The 17063-nt window shown below is 45.5% G+C and overlaps 3 protein-coding genes and 1 non-coding gene across 4 annotated transcripts; 2 read left to right on the forward strand and 2 right to left on the reverse strand.

Moving 5' to 3' along the window:
• Positions 1 to 715: 715 nt before the first annotated feature.
• On the forward strand, positions 716 to 6586 carry LOC101760057 (alpha carbonic anhydrase 1, chloroplastic). The gene is made up of 6 exons (XM_004954909.1): positions 716 to 794; positions 1694 to 1902; positions 5078 to 5184; positions 5275 to 5377; positions 6166 to 6348; positions 6440 to 6586. Exons 1-6 carry the CDS (start codon positions 716 to 718, stop codon positions 6584 to 6586), a joined length of 828 nt encoding a protein of 275 aa, XP_004954966.1.
• A 325-nt stretch (positions 6587 to 6911) lies between these two features.
• On the reverse strand, positions 6912 to 6983 carry TRNAC-GCA. Its single transcript has one exon. It is a non-coding gene; the product is annotated as a tRNA-Cys (tRNA).
• Positions 6984 to 10969: 3986 nt separating this feature from the next.
• Positions 10970 to 12050, reverse strand: LOC101781515 (uncharacterized protein At2g27730, mitochondrial). Its single transcript, XM_004952591.4, has 3 exons — positions 11622 to 12050; positions 11436 to 11534; positions 10970 to 11302 (listed from the first exon to the last, which is right to left on the reverse strand). Exons 1-3 carry the CDS (start codon positions 11814 to 11816, stop codon positions 11276 to 11278), a joined length of 321 nt encoding a protein of 106 aa, XP_004952648.1. The 5' UTR covers positions 11817 to 12050; the 3' UTR covers positions 10970 to 11275.
• Positions 12051 to 12358: 308 nt separating this feature from the next.
• On the forward strand, positions 12359 to 16424 carry LOC101782181 (N-carbamoylputrescine amidase). Its single transcript, XM_004952592.4, has 9 exons — positions 12359 to 12547; positions 14376 to 14424; positions 14589 to 14680; positions 14784 to 14935; positions 15016 to 15062; positions 15203 to 15236; positions 15358 to 15524; positions 15676 to 15772; positions 15866 to 16424. The coding sequence occupies exons 1-9, from the start codon at positions 12456 to 12458 to the stop codon at positions 16030 to 16032; spliced, it is 897 nt and encodes a 298-aa protein (XP_004952649.1). The 5' UTR covers positions 12359 to 12455; the 3' UTR covers positions 16033 to 16424.
• The last annotated feature ends 639 nt before the right edge of the window (positions 16425 to 17063 follow it).

Genomic DNA, 17063 nt, shown 5'->3' on the forward strand with positions numbered 1-17063 from the left:
AGCCATCCTCGCATAATGATACTTTTCCAATTTAATCTCTTTATGACGTCACTGAACTAGTTCAGCTTTCATCTCATATATGTGCTAAGACCACTTGTTATATGTGTTAAGACCATTCATCTCATATATCGGATTGGTTTTGTAGATGCGTTTGTCAGCAGTTTTGCCTCCACCAGTCATAAATACACTTAGGATGCTTTTGTCTTTGAAAATACCAGTCGTGTGTATATACTCTCGTAGTTTGAGTTGTGACCACTTCCTTTTTGTTTGTGTGCGTGTGTGAACACATAATGTGCTATCTAGGTTTGGCTGTCAACATTGTTGATATCAACTTCTAAGCAAGCAAAATATGCCTACATTGTTTTCATCACGGTATAGTGATACATTTATAGTTACTAAGAATGGTTCTTATGCTTATGTCTGGTGGAGAAGTTACCTTCTGCTCGAGCTGACATTAGACTAGAGAAAATTATGTAATCATCTGTGATGCTACAAGAGGTATCTTGCTATTTCAACTAAATAAGGGCAACAGCACTTTGCTGGTGCCAAAATATAAAGCCATTGAACTGGTCCACTTATTATATCAACAGCTAGGAGTAAGCTGGCTTATACAACTCTGCTAGGCTTCCTATATATTTGTGCGCTCTGCTTGTGGTTTGAGCGCTTCTTGTTTTTGGTTCTCTGCATCTATAGGTAGGACACCAGAAGTTAACAGATGGCGACTGCCAAGAAAAGTGCTTTCTTTGCCGCACTATTGTATGTTTGCTTCCTTGTGAACCATGCATGTGACCATGGTACGTGCTCTATTTGTCCTGCATTCTCATAAGCAGCTTCATAACCAAAAAGTGTCATTTTGCAGCTAGTTCATTGTTTCTCTGTACTGCGTTGGTTTTTTTAAGCTAGCTAGTTGTTCTAGTTAGTTTAGCTGCGTTTATGGTAATCTTGGCGACCTTGCTGAGAGATCATCTGCCAGTGTTGAATATTAAAGCTCCAACTGTCCTTTGCTGTTTGTAGTTTCCTCCTTTTTACTATTTCATAAAGACCATTCTCCTGACGTTCCTAATGAATGGGAACATGAAGGTCAACAAAAAGAGCTGCTAAGGCTGTCATAGAAACTATAATAAAAAAGAAATGACTGATCCCCCTGTTTTTTTATCAAGATCATAATAGTTGCAGGACATTTTCAGAGGAAATCATTGAGAACCAAAAAAAGAAAAACTAAAAGAACTTAAAGAGATTGTGAGAGAAGAAAATCTGAAAGAGAAATGCTTTGTTTAGAGAGTCTTCATGAGATGACAAAAATCTAGTTGAGCTGGCTTTATGTCTCGTTTAAAAACTGCTCGAGTTACATTCGTTTTTCTTCTAAATCAAACTTAAGGTTCGGTCGTTCTGTTTGAAGTTGGCTCTCTAATGATACAGGAAGCTATATAAATAAGAATAAATAAAGTTCAAAGAAGGCTCAGGAAAAAGTTGAATTGGCTCGTTATTCACCCTCAGGTGATGGCAGCCAAGAAAAAAATGTTTGGTAAAAGTAAATTCACACAGAACAGAAAAAATGGTGAAACTGAAAAATCAGAAGAGTGACTTTATCACTTGTGCTCATAGAATTTGCACGAAAAAGGCGAAAAGCCTAATAACCTAACAAGGTTTTGTGGTTGATATCTGATGAGGGCCTAGTTTTGACTTGAAGCAGATGGTGTGAGATTTGCTTACAGTGGGAGTACTGGTCCAAACTATTGGGGGAGCTTAAGCCCTAATTTCACACTTTGCTCAAAAGGAATCAACCAATCTCCAATTGACATTGTGAAGGATGAAGCAGTTTACAATCTACAGTTGGAGCCCCTTGAAAGGGATTATACTGCTACAAATGCAACTATTGTTGATAACGTCTTCAACATCGCGGTTTGTTCTGACCCAAATAGTTACCTTTTATTGTGCCAACAACCTAAAAAATATACATACAACTATTGGCTAATCGTTACTACGGGAACATATCATTTTAGTTTTGCGGTCGATGGCAATTTCCATTCGTGCTATTCCTTCTGCATGTTATTGTGTTTTTTTTTCTCATTAGTGCATAAGGATTTGATCTCCACCGAAGAATTGTGATCTTTTACATATACTAGTAAATATGCCCGTGCGTTACAACGGGGAGAAAATTGACGACGTCGAGTCTAAACATGGTCGGCTCCTTTTGTGAGGCGAGCTCCCAAAGGTAAAATCACTCACTCTTCAGGTTAAGTCCTTCCGAGACACTTTGTGTCATCAAGCCCCGATCTGACTCCCTCTCTCCAGAAAGGCCACAAAGTTCCATCTTCACATAGCAGGCTTGTGTCACCAAGCCCCTTTTAATTAGAGAGGCGGCATCGTCCTATGGTAAAACCACATCTTCCAGGGGCTCATCATGCCCTGCAAGAGAGCTGTAATTTTGACAGCTTGCTATGTTTTGTGCATGTTTTCATGATATAAATAAATCAAAACGAGTGGCCGCGCAGTCGTTAATCTTTCTTATGACGATACCCTCTTAACCGCCACAATCTACTAAGTACTAAACACATCAAGATTAGTCCATAATATTTTGATGCATATAACTCTCTATTGTGCATAATAAAATAATGCTTATTTGTTGTTAAAAGCAATAAATCATCATACCTTGGATCTAAGCTTCTTGGACACTCATATATTTGTGGTGAATTTTTCATGAATTTTGGACCAAGTTTGATTTTTTCTAAAATTCTAAATCAAATTCTAAATCTTTTTCAAGGCTCCTTTCTTAACCTAGGCCGTCATCTTGGCCTGTTTTCTTCCTCTCCATCTTTCTTCAGCCCAGTCCGGCCTTCTTTTTCCTCAGCCCAGTCCGGCCACTTCCTTTGAGCCCAACTTGGCCCACGCTTGCCTGCTCCTCCCTCACGCTCTAACCCCTTCCGGCTACCGCACGCCGCCGCCTCTCTCGCTGTCTCGCATGTGCGCGTGCTCCGCCATTACTCATCATGGAAAGCTCAGCAGCGCAGGTCAGCCCCACTCCGCAGTTCCTCATTGACACGCCGATGATACGCTCTGTCCTATGCAGCACCCTTCACTGTTCGTTTGGCATCGACCGAACACCTTCGTCCTCGCCGCCATGCTGCCGTCGGGCTTGCGTTGGCTCGAGCTCGCCATCGGCCTCGTCCTCGCTGCCATGCAGCCTTCGACCTTGCGTTGGCTCGAGTTCGTCATCAGCTCGCGTTGGGACGTTAGCCTGTTCGGCTGGACTTATAAGCCGGCTGAAAAGCTCCTGTATCTCGAGCTTGACAGCTAAAGCAATTCTCAGCTCCTGGCCTTGCCGATCGCCCGCGCTCTCTCCTGTGTGTTGGACGCGGCAACGGTACGGTATTCTCTTTTGTTGCGGGCTAGGCTCACCGTCTACCTTTTCTCAGCGGTGGTGGCCGTCCTGGAGCTCGCGCTGCCGGCCTTGTGCTCGGTGAGTCGGCGTACTGTAGATCGATGTGGAGCTGGGGCGGTCCAAGAGGTTATCGTGCCGTCAACCTCGAGCTCAATGCCAGGAGCACTGCACCGACGCCCGCCCAACTCGCCGACCACGATGGCAGCAGCCAGCCCCGTCTCGTGGACCTCCTCTCCTTGCATTAACTTGATGTCGCGTACACAGACGTGCGGTATATATCTGAACGGGAAGGGGCGCATGCGCAGGGTGGACTTCAGCGTGAGTCGAAGACGCCAAGACGGTACGGGGAAGGTGCAAGTACGTGCACGGAAAGGAGTAGACTGGCTCGGTATGCATGATGTTTCTGAAGGAACATCATTCTGTGTGCATAGTAAATATCTGAAGGACAAGGTGTGGGTAGGTGGAAAGGATGATTGGCTGAACAGGTGGTCGTTAGAACTCGTGAACCTTGTAACTGGACAAACGGTTCCCATGCCATCGTTCTCCACGGCTGATAGGTTCAAATTCGACCAATACTCCAAACATTTAGTTATCTGTGGCCCTTATATAGGATCTCTCCTTCGAGTTGTGCTATGCCAAACGCCGCACTTAGCAATTGCTTTATTCGATTGCGATGTGTTAGCTTACACGTCCAAAAGTATGGACCTTTCTTGCCCATCACTCTCCCTACAACTATTTTTCAGAGCTTTACATGGACGCCATAAAAGGGGAGGGTGGTATACCGAAGGTTTTGTTTTTTCATGGCACATAGGTGACCAGGACGAGAATCCAGTGAGAATAACTTCAGCGGAGATTCGTTTCGATGAACTCCAATATAATCGCATCTTCTACTTAGCCAAGTCACCTGGTGACGAGCTTATACTAATCTGTGTACAAGGGAATGGAGATTGGTTCAAGCGTCCATACTACAGGGTTCTCAAGAGTGCACTTGATAGGTTTGAGTTCGTTGATGAAATGAAACTATTCGAGTTTGATGATATAGGAGAGACGTGACGATCGACCCATCCATACCGCTGAGATTGGCGCAACCCTATTTACCCATTCCACGGTACATGGAGTGGTATCAAGTCTAACAGTGTGTATGTGGCTAACATGATCGACAATGATGTGGTCATATTCTGCATGCAGGATGAAGCATACGTGCCAATCGAGAAACACTACTATCCTGTCAAAAAGGATGCTCGTTTGTTTGTAAGACAATCAATGCGGACTCCTATAGTCCTATGTGGTTTCGTCCAACACTTCCTGCAAAGCAACAACGGATGTAGTTTGATTTCTACTTTGTTAGATGAACAATAAGATGTTTTCTTTATTAGATTTTTATTTTTTAATAAAGATTTGAATTTGGATTGTTAGTTATATGTTATTTTAGTTTCAATTTCAATAATAATATAGTAACCATTTATTATTACATTATACATATGGTCATGTATGCAATCCTTTTTATATCACGTGCGTGCCGCACTGCACTTCCAGTAGTAATAGGTAAGATTAGGAACAACTATAACTCCAGAATCAATATATAAAAGAAGAGGAAATGGGGATATTATTCGTTCACATTTGTACATGTCGCCTTCAAATTCTTAGTTGTGGGCTCTTCAATATGAATCATTCGGTGGAAGTTGAATGATGCAGCTCCGTTACAATGACACTGCTGAGACCGTGAAGGTGGGTGGGATAAAGTACAAGCTGAAGCAATTGCATTGGCATTCGCCCTCGGAGCACACCATCAATGGCCAAAGGTTTGCATGTGCACCTTGATGAGTTGTACATCATGGATTGTCTGCTGCACTAAAGTGCATGCACCTATGCCTACTCTGAGTCCATGATAGGTTTGCAATGGAGCTCCACATGGTTCACGTGACCGACGACGGCAACATTACTGTTGTGGCGATCCTTTATAGATATGGCAAGCCAGACCCTTTCCTTTTCCAGGTAAATCTTTGTGATAGGAATAATGACTGGCTATAACATTTATCAAGATCCATGCGTGATATCAAATAGTGAGATTATGCAGTGTAGTGTAGGAAAGGGGAGACTAGTTTGACGATTTACCTGAGTGGGAGCGTTATATTATTTCCGTTATATGGTGAGATGTCCTTGGGGAATTCACCTTGTACTAGTTCATGTAATTTTTTCATTTTGGTCATAAAAAACAAAAGGATCCGGACTACAGTGAAATAAGGTACTATACATATTCCACGCAACATCAACCACTAGGTCACTATGATTTGATGTTTGATAGACAGACTTGAACTACTCTGTATAAGGCTTCTTCAAAGATGCCATGTCAGCTAGCTCATAGGATTAAAATATAATATTTTGTCTAGGTGGAGGAGGGAGGAAAAAGGGAGAGGGGAGAGCTATCTCTTGATCAAGAGATAGTCTCATACACATATTCCAATACTATGTGGAGCTAGTATGTGGATCCATTTATATTTTAAGCTATGTGCTAAGAGTTGGATCATTGGACAGTTATCTCTTATATCATTTTTTATTGCTATGAGCTAGTGGTTGACTCTAATTGTTAGAGGAGGCCTAACCAGGAGTTTTTTTTTACCTGTTCACGCAGCCAGGAACTGATGAATGAACTGTTCGTGGCTAGTATCTCTCTCAAAAATTGACGGCTTGTTCATGATCTACCATTTGCATGTGAACCAGACCACTACTGCTTTGGTGCAGTTGCATGCTTGGTATTTGACTATTTATTTTGTGTGATTCAGATAAAGGATCAGCTGGCTGAATTATACTCGGAGGGCTGCAAGGCTGAGAAAGGCGATCCTCTCCCTGTTGGAGTGGTGGACATGACAGAACTGAAGCAGGGCGCGGATAGATATTACAGATATGTTGGATCCCTCACTGCACCTCCATGTACCGAGAATGTGATCTGGAACATCCTCGCTGAGGTAAAACCTATGTCCTCTACTAGACGCATTGTGGAGGAAATCTTACCATTTAATTTGTGCTCTGGAAATTACGGATGCCTTCATCTTACAGGTGAGAGAGATGACCAAGGAACAGGCTGTTGATCTGATGGCCCCTTTGGAGGGGAGTTACAGGCGCAACTCCAGACCGCTACAGGCGTTGAATGGTCGCATGGTTCAGCTCTATGACAGGTCACTGAAAATCCGGAAAATGCTGTAGCCTACTGCAGCTGGATCCATTGATGATAATGCACCGGTGCCTTTTCCAGTCTGAACATCCCTCTCCACAAGAAATAAGAAAGAAAGAAAGAAGAGTGATGAAAAAAATATAAGTAGGAATCACTTGGCTAAATAGCGAGTGAGAAACAAATAAGTATGAATCACTAGGCTAAATAGCCGGATTAATAAAGAGAAAAGAATCACTTTGCTAAATAGCGAGTGAGAAACTATATATAAGTATAACCACTAGGCTAAATAGCCGGCACGATATTAAAGAGAAAGAAAGCCAAAATGAGAAAAGAGAAAGGTATAAAAAATGAATAACAAGGGCCCATCCGGGTTCGAACCGGAGACCTATCGATCTGCAGTCGATTGCTCTACCACTGAGCTATGGACCCTTGAGCGATAAGCTACTACTGAAAGTTTATATAACTCTAATATAAATATACTTAAACATGGACTAGCTTATAAAGCTTTTCTGTCGATGTGAGCATAACTTCCACCCTGTGCCGTCTTAAGAGTTAAGACCCAGTTTCTTCCACGACAACACCGCTTAGTCTTCAAAATGGACATCATCATTTGTCCAAATTAAAAGAAGTATGCTACCAAAACATATGCACGAAACGCCAGGCCGATTCAAAACAAACCACCTCAATCGAAGCAGCGCGTCTAAAAAGGCAAGAGAAGCTTCCACTCACCGATCCTCATCTCGATCGACCACGGCTGGTGGCGCCAAGCACCCCTCCTTCCTCGCGCCCGGTACCCATCCAACAGACAAACCAAGAAACTAGGCTACTAGACATTTCATTATTAGCTAGGATGGCGGCTGCTGGCTGCTGGTAGACTCGTGCTGTCGTGCAGATGAATTAACCAAACTCGATTAGCTTAGCTCAGACAAGACAAGCACAAGAGCACGCGGCAGGGTTCTCGGGAGCACCCAAACACAGGTTAAATTACTCCAAAGCGACCAGCCAACCCCCCCGGATTAAGCTAAAGCCGCCCCCACCCAACCCGTGTCACCTTTTCAAATCCCCACCTCCAAACCATTGGCGCCTCCGATCCCCCTCGCCTCACCATGACGGCACGACACGACACCTCTTCAAAATCATACCCAGTTGCCCTCCTCCATTTTCACTGCCGCCTGTGCTTTGCAGACACACCGCACAGCCATTGAGTAGCCTACATTTTCTTGCGGGATGCCACCGCTCGACCTCGACACCCTCGTCTCGTGCGATGGCGTAGGCGGCGGTGACGCCGAGTTGAAGGCCGCGTGTGGTTGCGACGCCGCGCTGTCTGACGGCTCCGGCACCGAAAAGCGCGACGATGACGACCCGTACGCCCCCGCGCAGTCCCTCCGGCTGAGGATCGGGGAGGACATCGAGTGGAGCGACGTAGTCGGCGCCGCAGCGGTGCTGGAGCGGGACGACTCCACCAAGGGCGCCGGCGCCAACCCCAAGTGCGCCGCGCGCAGGAGCGTGGCGGCCGCCGCCGCCGCGAGGGGCTCGCTGCCGCCCGCCCCGGCGCCGAGGGCGGTGGCCGTGGTCATTGGCGGGCTGCCGGGCAAGGTCGCGCGGGAGCACGGCGGGCGGGGGCGCTCCCCGCGCCGGCTCGGCGGCCGCGCAAGGAGGGTGTTCGCGGCCGGGGAGGCGGCCGCGGACCGGCTGGCGGAGCCCGGGTCGCCCGAGGTATCCTGCCTCGGGGGCGTCCGGTCGCAGCCGCGTGCCGCGGCTGAGGGGTTCAGCAGTGGCCGCCGGTGGTGGGCGTGGCTGGTGGCCGACGTCGCGTCCTGCTGCTGGAACGACCGGCGCGAGAGGAGGCGGCCGAGGGGGAGCGAAGCCGACTAGCGACGGTACGGCAGTGGCCGGTGGCGGCGTCACCACCTGTGCTGGCCGCGCGGACGTGGCATCGGGGCATCGGATCACCAGATCGATTTGGTGGAGTAGGTCGGGCCTGTCACGTAGTGTCGGCCACATGCAAATTTTCGTCTTCTTCTAGTTAGCTCTGGATTGTTTGTGGCTCTCTCTCTCTGCTCTGTTCATGGTCGGCCCGGCCGGAGTAGCTCGTGCCTTTCCTGTACATGGGACCTTCACCAGGTGTTCAATTTGAATTTAAACTTTGTCATGGCCCTCTGCCTCGCTGCGTGTCCACTGTCAAAGCCGGAGGCACCTTGTTTTTTTGGATCCAGATTGCTGAGTAATGCTATTTGTTCACTGATTTGGAGCTTTTGTTGACGAGCAGCCTGTGTTTGTTGGGAATGTCCTCGTATGGACGTATGGTATTTGTCCTAGTTGATTGTGTTCGTGACCGTGATTACTGATCGTCCTGAGTAATCGGATGATGTATGCCGCGGTTCAAGCGAGTCCGACTTTGAAATGTCGTGTAATATGAAATGTTATTGAAATTGCCATCTAACTTATTTATCGGTTTCACAAACGGTTTTGGATTTGCGGGTGAAGAAGTTTTCCCAAACGGCCCCCTTCACGTAATCCAATTTCTTTTTAGAAAGCACGCACGTATTTCAAAAATTGTACAGCAGTGCTCTTTCAAAAATCTTGCTTTTTTAAAACAGAAAATGTTAGTGAGACGTATCTTTTTAGACAGCACGCACATATTTCAAGCTGGGACCGACCGCGGAGGCGCAGCGCTCGGGAATTCGCTTCAGCTTATAAACCGGCTGAAAAGTTGAAATGGCTGATTTGTTGTGAGAGGAAAACACTATTTGGTGGCTGATAAGCCAGCTGAATAAGCTGAAGCGAACAGGCCGTGGGTTCTGTTTCGGCTGCGAGCCATGCCGGCAGTGGCATTCTGCACCGAGCCCGGAGCCACCGCGGAACGCATCCGGCGCCGTCCCTGGAGCGCACCCGCCGCGTGCGTGACCCGGCCGCGCTCGTGCGCCGCCGCGATGGGATCAGGATCATGGATGAGCGCGCGGCACACCGAAGCGGTTGCGCTGCGACGGGGCACCCCACCAAGCTGGCACGGCGTCGCGTGGTCGCGTGGGGTGCAGCGCAGGCGATTGGAAGAACGAATGCAGCCGGCGGCGACACAGGATCAGTTCATGTCACTGCTGCGCTTCCCGTCAGATTGGCAAATCGCACACTGTTACCTTCTCCTTTTTAAACTGCACATTTATTTTTTTTAACGGTGCCTATTTCATTGTTAAAGAGGGATAGCTACAGCTTCTAACATGTAAAAGCAAGAAAAAAAAAGGCTAAAAAAGACTATACAAAGGATGCACGCTAGGAGGCCCGCAAGGCTTTTAGCCCCGGCTGCAATCCACAGGCTCGCCTCACCCTTGATTTTTGCTAAAATTGAAGGTATTGTTGATTCCCAGTGCTGGAAGATCAACTGCAATCCACGAGCTCGCCTCACCCTTGAGTTTTGCTAAAATATTTTTTGCTAAAATTGAAGGTACTGTTGATTCCTGATGCTAGAATACCACCTCCTGTTGATTCCCGATGCTGCAATACCACCTCCCAAAATTGAAGGTACTGTTGATTCCCAGTACTGGAAGATTCTTGAGTTCCTTTCCTTCCATACCTCCTAAATTCCCGATGCTGGAATACCACCTCCCAAATTTATTGATTCCCAGTGCTGGAAGATTCTTGAGTTCCTTTCCTTCCATACCTTCCAAATGATCACTAACTTTCCTCCCAAATGATCAGTAGCGTTATACTGCATCTGCATGCCGCCTTTCATGAAATTCCTAACATCGATCATCATTGTGATTCCAAATGATCACTAACTTTCCTCCCAAATGATAAGTAGCGTTATACTGCATCTGCATGCCGCCTTTCGTGAAATTCATGACATCGATCATCATTGTGATGTTAGACCACCACATTCCTCGTACTCTGAGGCCATTCGTAAAGGGTGTTTGGATCCTCGAGCTAAACTTTAATTCCGTAAAGGGTGTTTGGATCCTCAGGCTAAACTTTAATTCCTATCACATCGTGTCACATCGAATGTATGACATCGAATGTTTAGATACTAATTAGATACTAAAAGTATTAAACATAAACTATTTACAAAACAAAACTCATTACACGGATGAAGTCTAAACGGCGAGATGAATCTATTCATTACACGGATGAAGCCTAAACAGCGAGACGAATCTATTAAAGCTAATTAGTTCATGATTTGACAATGTGCTACAGTAACCATTTGCTAACGTACTACCGATGGATTAACTAAGAACTAGGTTTAATAGATTCGTCTCGCCGTTTATCCTTTATCCTCCATATGTGTAATTAGTTTTAGTTTTATAATTAATTCATATTTAGTATAATTAATTCATATTTAGTCCTCCTATTAGCCTCCTAATATTCAATGTGACACGAACAAAACTTTAGCTCAGGATCCAAACGGCCCCGTACTCTGCACATTTATTCACTATCGATGAACTATGTTACTCTGCACATTTATTCATTATCGATGAACTATGTACATGTAAGAGGCTGAGCAAGCCTCCATTTGCCACGCCAAAGCACACACACCACCGCTTCAGAGAGAGTTCACAGTAGTGATGGTAGGGGGATTACACACCACAAGCAGAGTTTCAGACAAGCTTCTCTCCACAGTGCACAGCACGACACAGTACGAGTAGTAGTAGTTCTATCTGCATGTAGCATCAGTTGTAGTCACTGTACCCACACCACGCCATCACACGAGCATCGATCTGATCCAGTGATTAGCTTGGATGGTCCTCCTCACCCTTCTGCAATCAACCCGACCGAAAAAGACCACAAGCAGATGATCAACACGGATTCCAGAACCCAAGGCAAATTTGGGGGAAAAATCACAAGTAATCAAGCTGGTGGCAAGATCGAAATCCCCGGCGTGTAGGTTACCTTCTTCTCCCCTTTGGCGGCGGCGGCCCTCTTGGCGGCCTCGGCCTTGTCCTTGTCCGCCTTCCTCCTCAGCTTCTCCAGTTTCTCCCGCTCCATCTTCTGCACAATCGATCAACCCAGTTCAGTAAGCACCAACCAAATCTCCCACCATCGCGCTGCTTAACTAGTCAACGAAGCAGCCGTCACCTGTATGTAGACGTTCTCGGCGGCGCGCTCCTCCTCGCTGAGCAACCTGCCGGAGGCCTTGTCGCTGAAGTAGCGCGGCACGCGGCCGCCGCCGCCGACGCCCTCCATCCTCCTCGCCACGGCCTCCGCAACCGCCGCCCACGCAGGCTGAGGAACAAGAGCTCTCCCAACGCCCACGGCCCTTCTTGTAGCCATCACCCCCCGCCCACGGTCTTTCCTCTTCTTGCCCCGCAAGAACACACACGGCACCACCGCGTCCTCTCTTATTTCTCCCCCAAGAACACGACGACGTCGACACGTTGCCGGTGACTCGCGGATCTGGATCGGCTCGCGCTGTCGATCTATTTCTAGTAGACGCCTTCGCCTTTTCTCCTATTTCTAGGAGAGTCTGTCAGTGTCCGGCCGATGATCCGAACCTGTCAGATTCTCACGTGAGTGAGGATAACTGGATAAGGATGAGCCACGGATAGCGGCGAACACGGTTTCTTGAAACCGCCAGGCGAACAGTAGTATTCCGAGATCTACATTTTCCGATTTCCCCGTTCCTTCCAACGATGGGCTTTTGGGCTCAGCAAAACTGTACTGGGCCCTGCAGCCCCGCTAGACCGACCGACATCATATGTTGTCGTCGGCAGGCGTCCGGTGCTCTCGGCCCAACAAACCGCCTCAACAACCCCATGGGCAGGTGGGCCCCAAGGTGACTCTTTTTTTCTCCTTATAAATGCTGACCATTTTTCTCTGCTTCAGACGGACGACACAAGCAGAAGCAGCCGCAGTCCAAGGCTCAGCGGGGAGGGGGTTGGTGAAGTGGGAACGCACCGAGCGGACGGGAGGATGGCTGCGGCCGGCGGGAGGAAGGTGGCGGTCGCTGCCGTGCAGTTCGCCTGCACCGACGTCGAGGCCGAGAACGTCGCCACCGCCGAGAGGTATGGCCGCCTGCACGCCTGAACCCCTAGTTAATCCCGTTCCTGGACCCTGATTCCGGCCCCAAGGAGCCAAAAATCCTAGCCGTTTAGTTTAATCGCGGTCTCGCAGACGTTGAAGTTTGCTGGAGCTATGATTTCTAATAACATGTTGGTCCTAGTATGTTGGTGGTTTGTTGCCGAGAAGAGAAGGGGTTGATTTGTGATGACTTATGCTGAAATCTGCTTTCGATGCGCACTCCTAGCACCGTATTACTTGATTAGCCCGCGGAAGTATACTTTCAATAACGGTGCCTTAGCTAGTTCCTCTCATTGACATTATAGCCTTGTTTTACCATTACGTATATATCCCATCCTGCTAAACACTTCAGTAGCAGTCTGGACGAGTAATCTAGTCTGATCCCTAGTATCCACTAAATATAATTTGGTTTCGTTTAAGATGGCCTAAACTTTTAAGTACAAAACCACCTCGAAGAAAACTGTAATGATTTTATATCTCAACTGCCCTGTTTTTGCACAATGGATTTCTGTGCCTTCTACCTTTGGATTGGACAATCCTGTCAGCTACTTTATTCTCAACTCCCTGTTCCGTTGCCATTCCTTTTTTTCTCGCAGCTACTTTATTCTTGCAGTGAATTATTGAGGCATCTGCCTTGTTGTTTGGATTCGGCTATGTACCTTTTCCTGGTGTCCTTTTAGATAATGCTATGAAAATATACATTTCTGTGAGTCAAAATTATAAATGCTCTAATACAATGATACTGCTGCCTGTGCTATTGAGAGCTTCTCCAAAATCTGGATGACAATTTGATTCTTATGTTTTCAATCTGTTCATTTTGTGAGGTTCAGCTAACTATGTTACAGGATCTGCTATATTCTAGTATCGCAAAGTGAAACACTTTCCAGTTGCACAAGTATTCTATCTTTGTACTTTGCATGCTGATGACTGCAAAAACATATCCAATTACCGCAGACTTGTTCTCCTCTTCACATTTTTATCACATTTTAGAACTGAAGCTACTGTGTAGAACTGAAGCATACTTTTTTATCACATTTTGGGTAAATCAGCAACATATATGTTTAATGAGTCAATTTTACACCCTTGCAGTGTTTACTCTTTTACCACCTTTCCTGCAAGTCACGTTGTCACTTTCCTGATGGGAATGACTCTATTTTTCAATTTGTAGGCTGCTACAGTTACAGTGCGCTATATTTCATTTGGGTATTCATGTTAGTGAAAGGAAACTATAAATTCCAAAAAAAAGAGAAACTCCGTCTTAACTTTGTTCGCAATTCTATTGCACCTCATGCATCATAACCAAAATATGATTCATCACGCTGACCGGCAGTTCTTTATCTTACTATGTTTCCTGTTACTTCATTTTCATATATGTAGCATATTTGAAGGCATATCTTTATTTGAGTGCATCGTTGGATCACGAAGCTATTAGCTACGAGCTTGCTGGATTCTGTTCGAAATCTTTATTAATGGTTTTGATTTAGAACTCACCATAAGTGTCGGTGGCTTTCATTTACTTTCACTGCCATTCTTGGCTGGATAGTCCATCAGTCAAACTTCACTAGTTTTGGAATTATTTTGGACAGCATCTCGTCCTGTGTGTGCAAAATTCATCAGTTTTAGAAACTTTATTTCCATCAGCATTCCATTCTTGAAACAAATTCTGACTCTGGTAGGAAATTGAAACATGATTGATTAGAGTTGTTTTACTTAAAAATGACAGGAAGTGTATGCTTTGCAATTTGCTCTATCAATCTGTTTATCTTTGTTGAAAAACCTGCAAAACATGGGGACTGATCACTTGTATTACAGGTTGATTAGGGAAGCGCACAAGAAAGGCGCAAAGATTGTACTCATTCAGGTAAATTTATATATGACAAATAAACATATTTAGCTATGAATCAACAATATTTACCTAAATGCTTTTTTCAAAACCTAAAGCAGAAAAATAAAGATATGAGTTCGTGCAGATATTCTTGTTTTTTGTATTACTTAACTTTACAGTTCTCTGTATTCTTGTCCTAGGAATTGTTTGAGGGGCACTATTTCTGTCAAGCTCAAAGGCTGGATTTCTTTCGGCGCGCGAAGCCTTATAAAGGCAACCCAACTATCATAAGGTAGACTTTGTTGATCCTGCCAGCAGTCAATTACTAATGCATTAGTTCAATTTCTTTAACATTAACACTTACACCTTTGTGCCCCCACCCCCCGGGTCCATAGGATGCAACAGCTTGCAAAGGAATTGGAAGTTGTGATACCTGTCAGTTTTTTTGAAGAAGCAAACAATGCCCATTATAATTCGGTGGCCATTATCGATGCCGACGGCACTGATCTTGGCCTCTATCGTAAATCACACATTCCAGATGGACCAGGTAATAAATGTCATTTGTATTTTTCCTGTTCCACTATAGATTGGGTTATCTCATCTAAAGAAGCTACTTCTGTTTGTCAGGTTATCAAGAGAAATTTTATTTCAACCCGGGTGACACTGGCTTTAAGGTAATTGCTTATTGTTCTAGGTTGCACTCCAACTTTATGTGTATATTCCTCGGGAGAAAATATGAATTTATATATTGGAACTGGAAATGTGTTTGTTAACAGAAAAAGTTTACTAAATTTATTTACTGCTATTGATGCAGGCTTTCAAAACCAAGTATGCAACAATAGGTGTTGGTAAGTTATTTGTGTTCTGCAGTGATACTAGTGCTTATTCACTGTACGTTCAGTAGCACTAATAGTAATTAATGTGACATAATCTCACTCATAAGTAATGCCATCATTTGTAAACTTGTAGGGATCTGCTGGGATCAGTGGTTTCCGGAGTGTGCAAGAGCAATGGTGCTTCAGGGGGCTGAAATACTTTTCTATCCGACTGCAATTGGATCTGAACCCCAGGATGGTAACCTGGATTCCCGTGAACATTGGAAGCGTGTCATGCAAGGCCATGCTGGTGCCAATTTGGTACTATTTGTTGTTTTATATAGTTCATAATGCACTACCAACTTCATCGCGGAGTCATGAAGATGTTTCTTTGTTTGCTATTCCTCTAAGTGATACTGGTGAAACTGAGTCTTTTCTCTGATCATGTCATGATCTACCTTGAATTATCCAGGTTCCTCTTGTTGCTTCTAACCGGATAGGCAGAGAAACTGTTGAGACTGAGCATGGCAAGAGCACCATAACCTTCTATGGGAATTCCTTCATTGCAGGTAATCTAGCTTATGTATATCTTTATACTGGAAGATAGAAGAATCAAAGAATTAGAAACATGAGTTTAACTGAAGATATGTGGTTCTCTGCAGGACCAACTGGAGAAATTGTGAAGCTTGCTAACGACAAAGATGAGGAAGTGCTGGTGGCGGAATTTGACTTAGATGAGATAAAGTCAACCAGGCATGGTTGGGGAATATTCAGGGACCGCCGCCCTGAATTATATAAAGTGCTATTGACGCTGGATGGTGAGAAATAATCATACGCTCCACTTTCGTCTGTGCATCTATCCTTGAATAGGACCTGAGCTCCACATCATTGGGAAGGCACAGGCTCCCCGAGTGTTGCCACCACATCAATGTTAGATTTTCCCTATCTTTCCCTGTCCAAAAGTGCTTTGCTTGCATCTGTACAAGCCACCTGTGTGATTGGTGATATTTCACCATTTTCACATTCTGCAAAAATAAATAGTTTGTCATGCAATGCAAGGTTTTGGCTGAAAAAATAGAGATCCAATTATTAATATGTAATCGCATCAATGCTTTCTTGTTACTCTTCAATTTATTCTATTGTAAGTGCTCGGATACTTGAAAAAATGAGAAGAGATCAATACAACGCTGAAGCTGCAGAATCAGCATATTTGATTCCAAATGCCACTCGGCGATCGCTTTAACTGACACCCGTCAGCTAACTTTCACATGTGACCTGTTCCTTTCCCATCAACACTAAGCTCAGGATTCTTGTGAACTCTGTTTTCTGTGTGCCCTAAAGTGCTCTGGTGCACAAAGCTGCAGCACCAGTGCCACGCGTGATGCTTAGTTTCTGTACTTGGTTACATTTTCTTTGATGATCCCTGCCACATAAGTGCTTGGACTGAATCAGCATAGTATTGCAAGCCGTAGCAATGGATTTGATGATTGACGGAAGGGACACAAAACTGAACATAAATTCCGCTATATTTACATCTCTCTGTAAGTGAAAAACACACGCGCGCGCGCACACACCCTGGAAGTGTGGAACTTTGTTGGCGAGTGCTGATTAAACCTCAATAATCTAAAACCCTGTTCTATTCGTTCCCTTCCTGCCTTTTCTCTTGCACGATTGCATCTGCTGGTTCTTGATCGTGGCATTGGTGATGATGGACATCTTCTGGTTCTTCCTCCTCCGGCTGGGGCTGCGTGAACTGGAGCTTGAACCGGCCGCCCTCCCGGCGCGCCTGGAGCAGCTCCCGGGACGGTATCCTCAACTCCCGCAGCACCAGGCGGCCGCCCTCGCGGTGAGGCCGGAGGT

Source organism: Setaria italica, chromosome I (genome assembly GCF_000263155.2).
Source record: "Setaria italica strain Yugu1 chromosome I, Setaria_italica_v2.0, whole genome shotgun sequence".
Taxonomy (NCBI): Eukaryota; Viridiplantae; Streptophyta; class Magnoliopsida; order Poales; family Poaceae; genus Setaria; species Setaria italica.

Excerpts from the sequence above, each read along its gene's own strand:
- LOC101760057 (XM_004954909.1), top strand. The coding sequence starts at position 716 with ATGGCGACTGCCAAGAAAAGTGCTTTCTTTGCCGCACTATTGTATGTT. Across the intron at positions 795-1,693 it reads GAACCATGCATGTGACCATG|ATGGTGTGAGATTTGCTTAC; the intron begins GTACGTGCTCTA and ends GACTTGAAGCAG. Across the intron at positions 6,349-6,439 it reads TCTGGAACATCCTCGCTGAG|GTGAGAGAGATGACCAAGGA; the intron begins GTAAAACCTATG and ends TTCATCTTACAG.
- LOC101781515 (XM_004952591.4), bottom strand. The coding sequence starts at position 11,816 with ATGGCTACAAGAAGGGCCGTGGGCGTTGGGAGAGCTCTTGTTCCTCAG. Across the intron at positions 11,535-11,621 it reads CCGAGAACGTCTACATACAG|AAGATGGAGCGGGAGAAACT; the intron begins GTGACGGCTGCT and ends TCGATTGTGCAG. Across the intron at positions 11,303-11,435 it reads CCGCCAAAGGGGAGAAGAAG|AAGGGTGAGGAGGACCATCC; the intron begins GTAACCTACACG and ends GGTTGATTGCAG.
- LOC101782181 (XM_004952592.4), top strand. The coding sequence starts at position 12,456 with ATGGCTGCGGCCGGCGGGAGGAAGGTGGCGGTCGCTGCCGTGCAGTTC. Across the intron at positions 14,425-14,588 it reads CAAAGATTGTACTCATTCAG|GAATTGTTTGAGGGGCACTA; the intron begins GTAAATTTATAT and ends TTCTTGTCCTAG. Across the intron at positions 15,063-15,202 it reads CGGGTGACACTGGCTTTAAG|GCTTTCAAAACCAAGTATGC; the intron begins GTAATTGCTTAT and ends CTATTGATGCAG.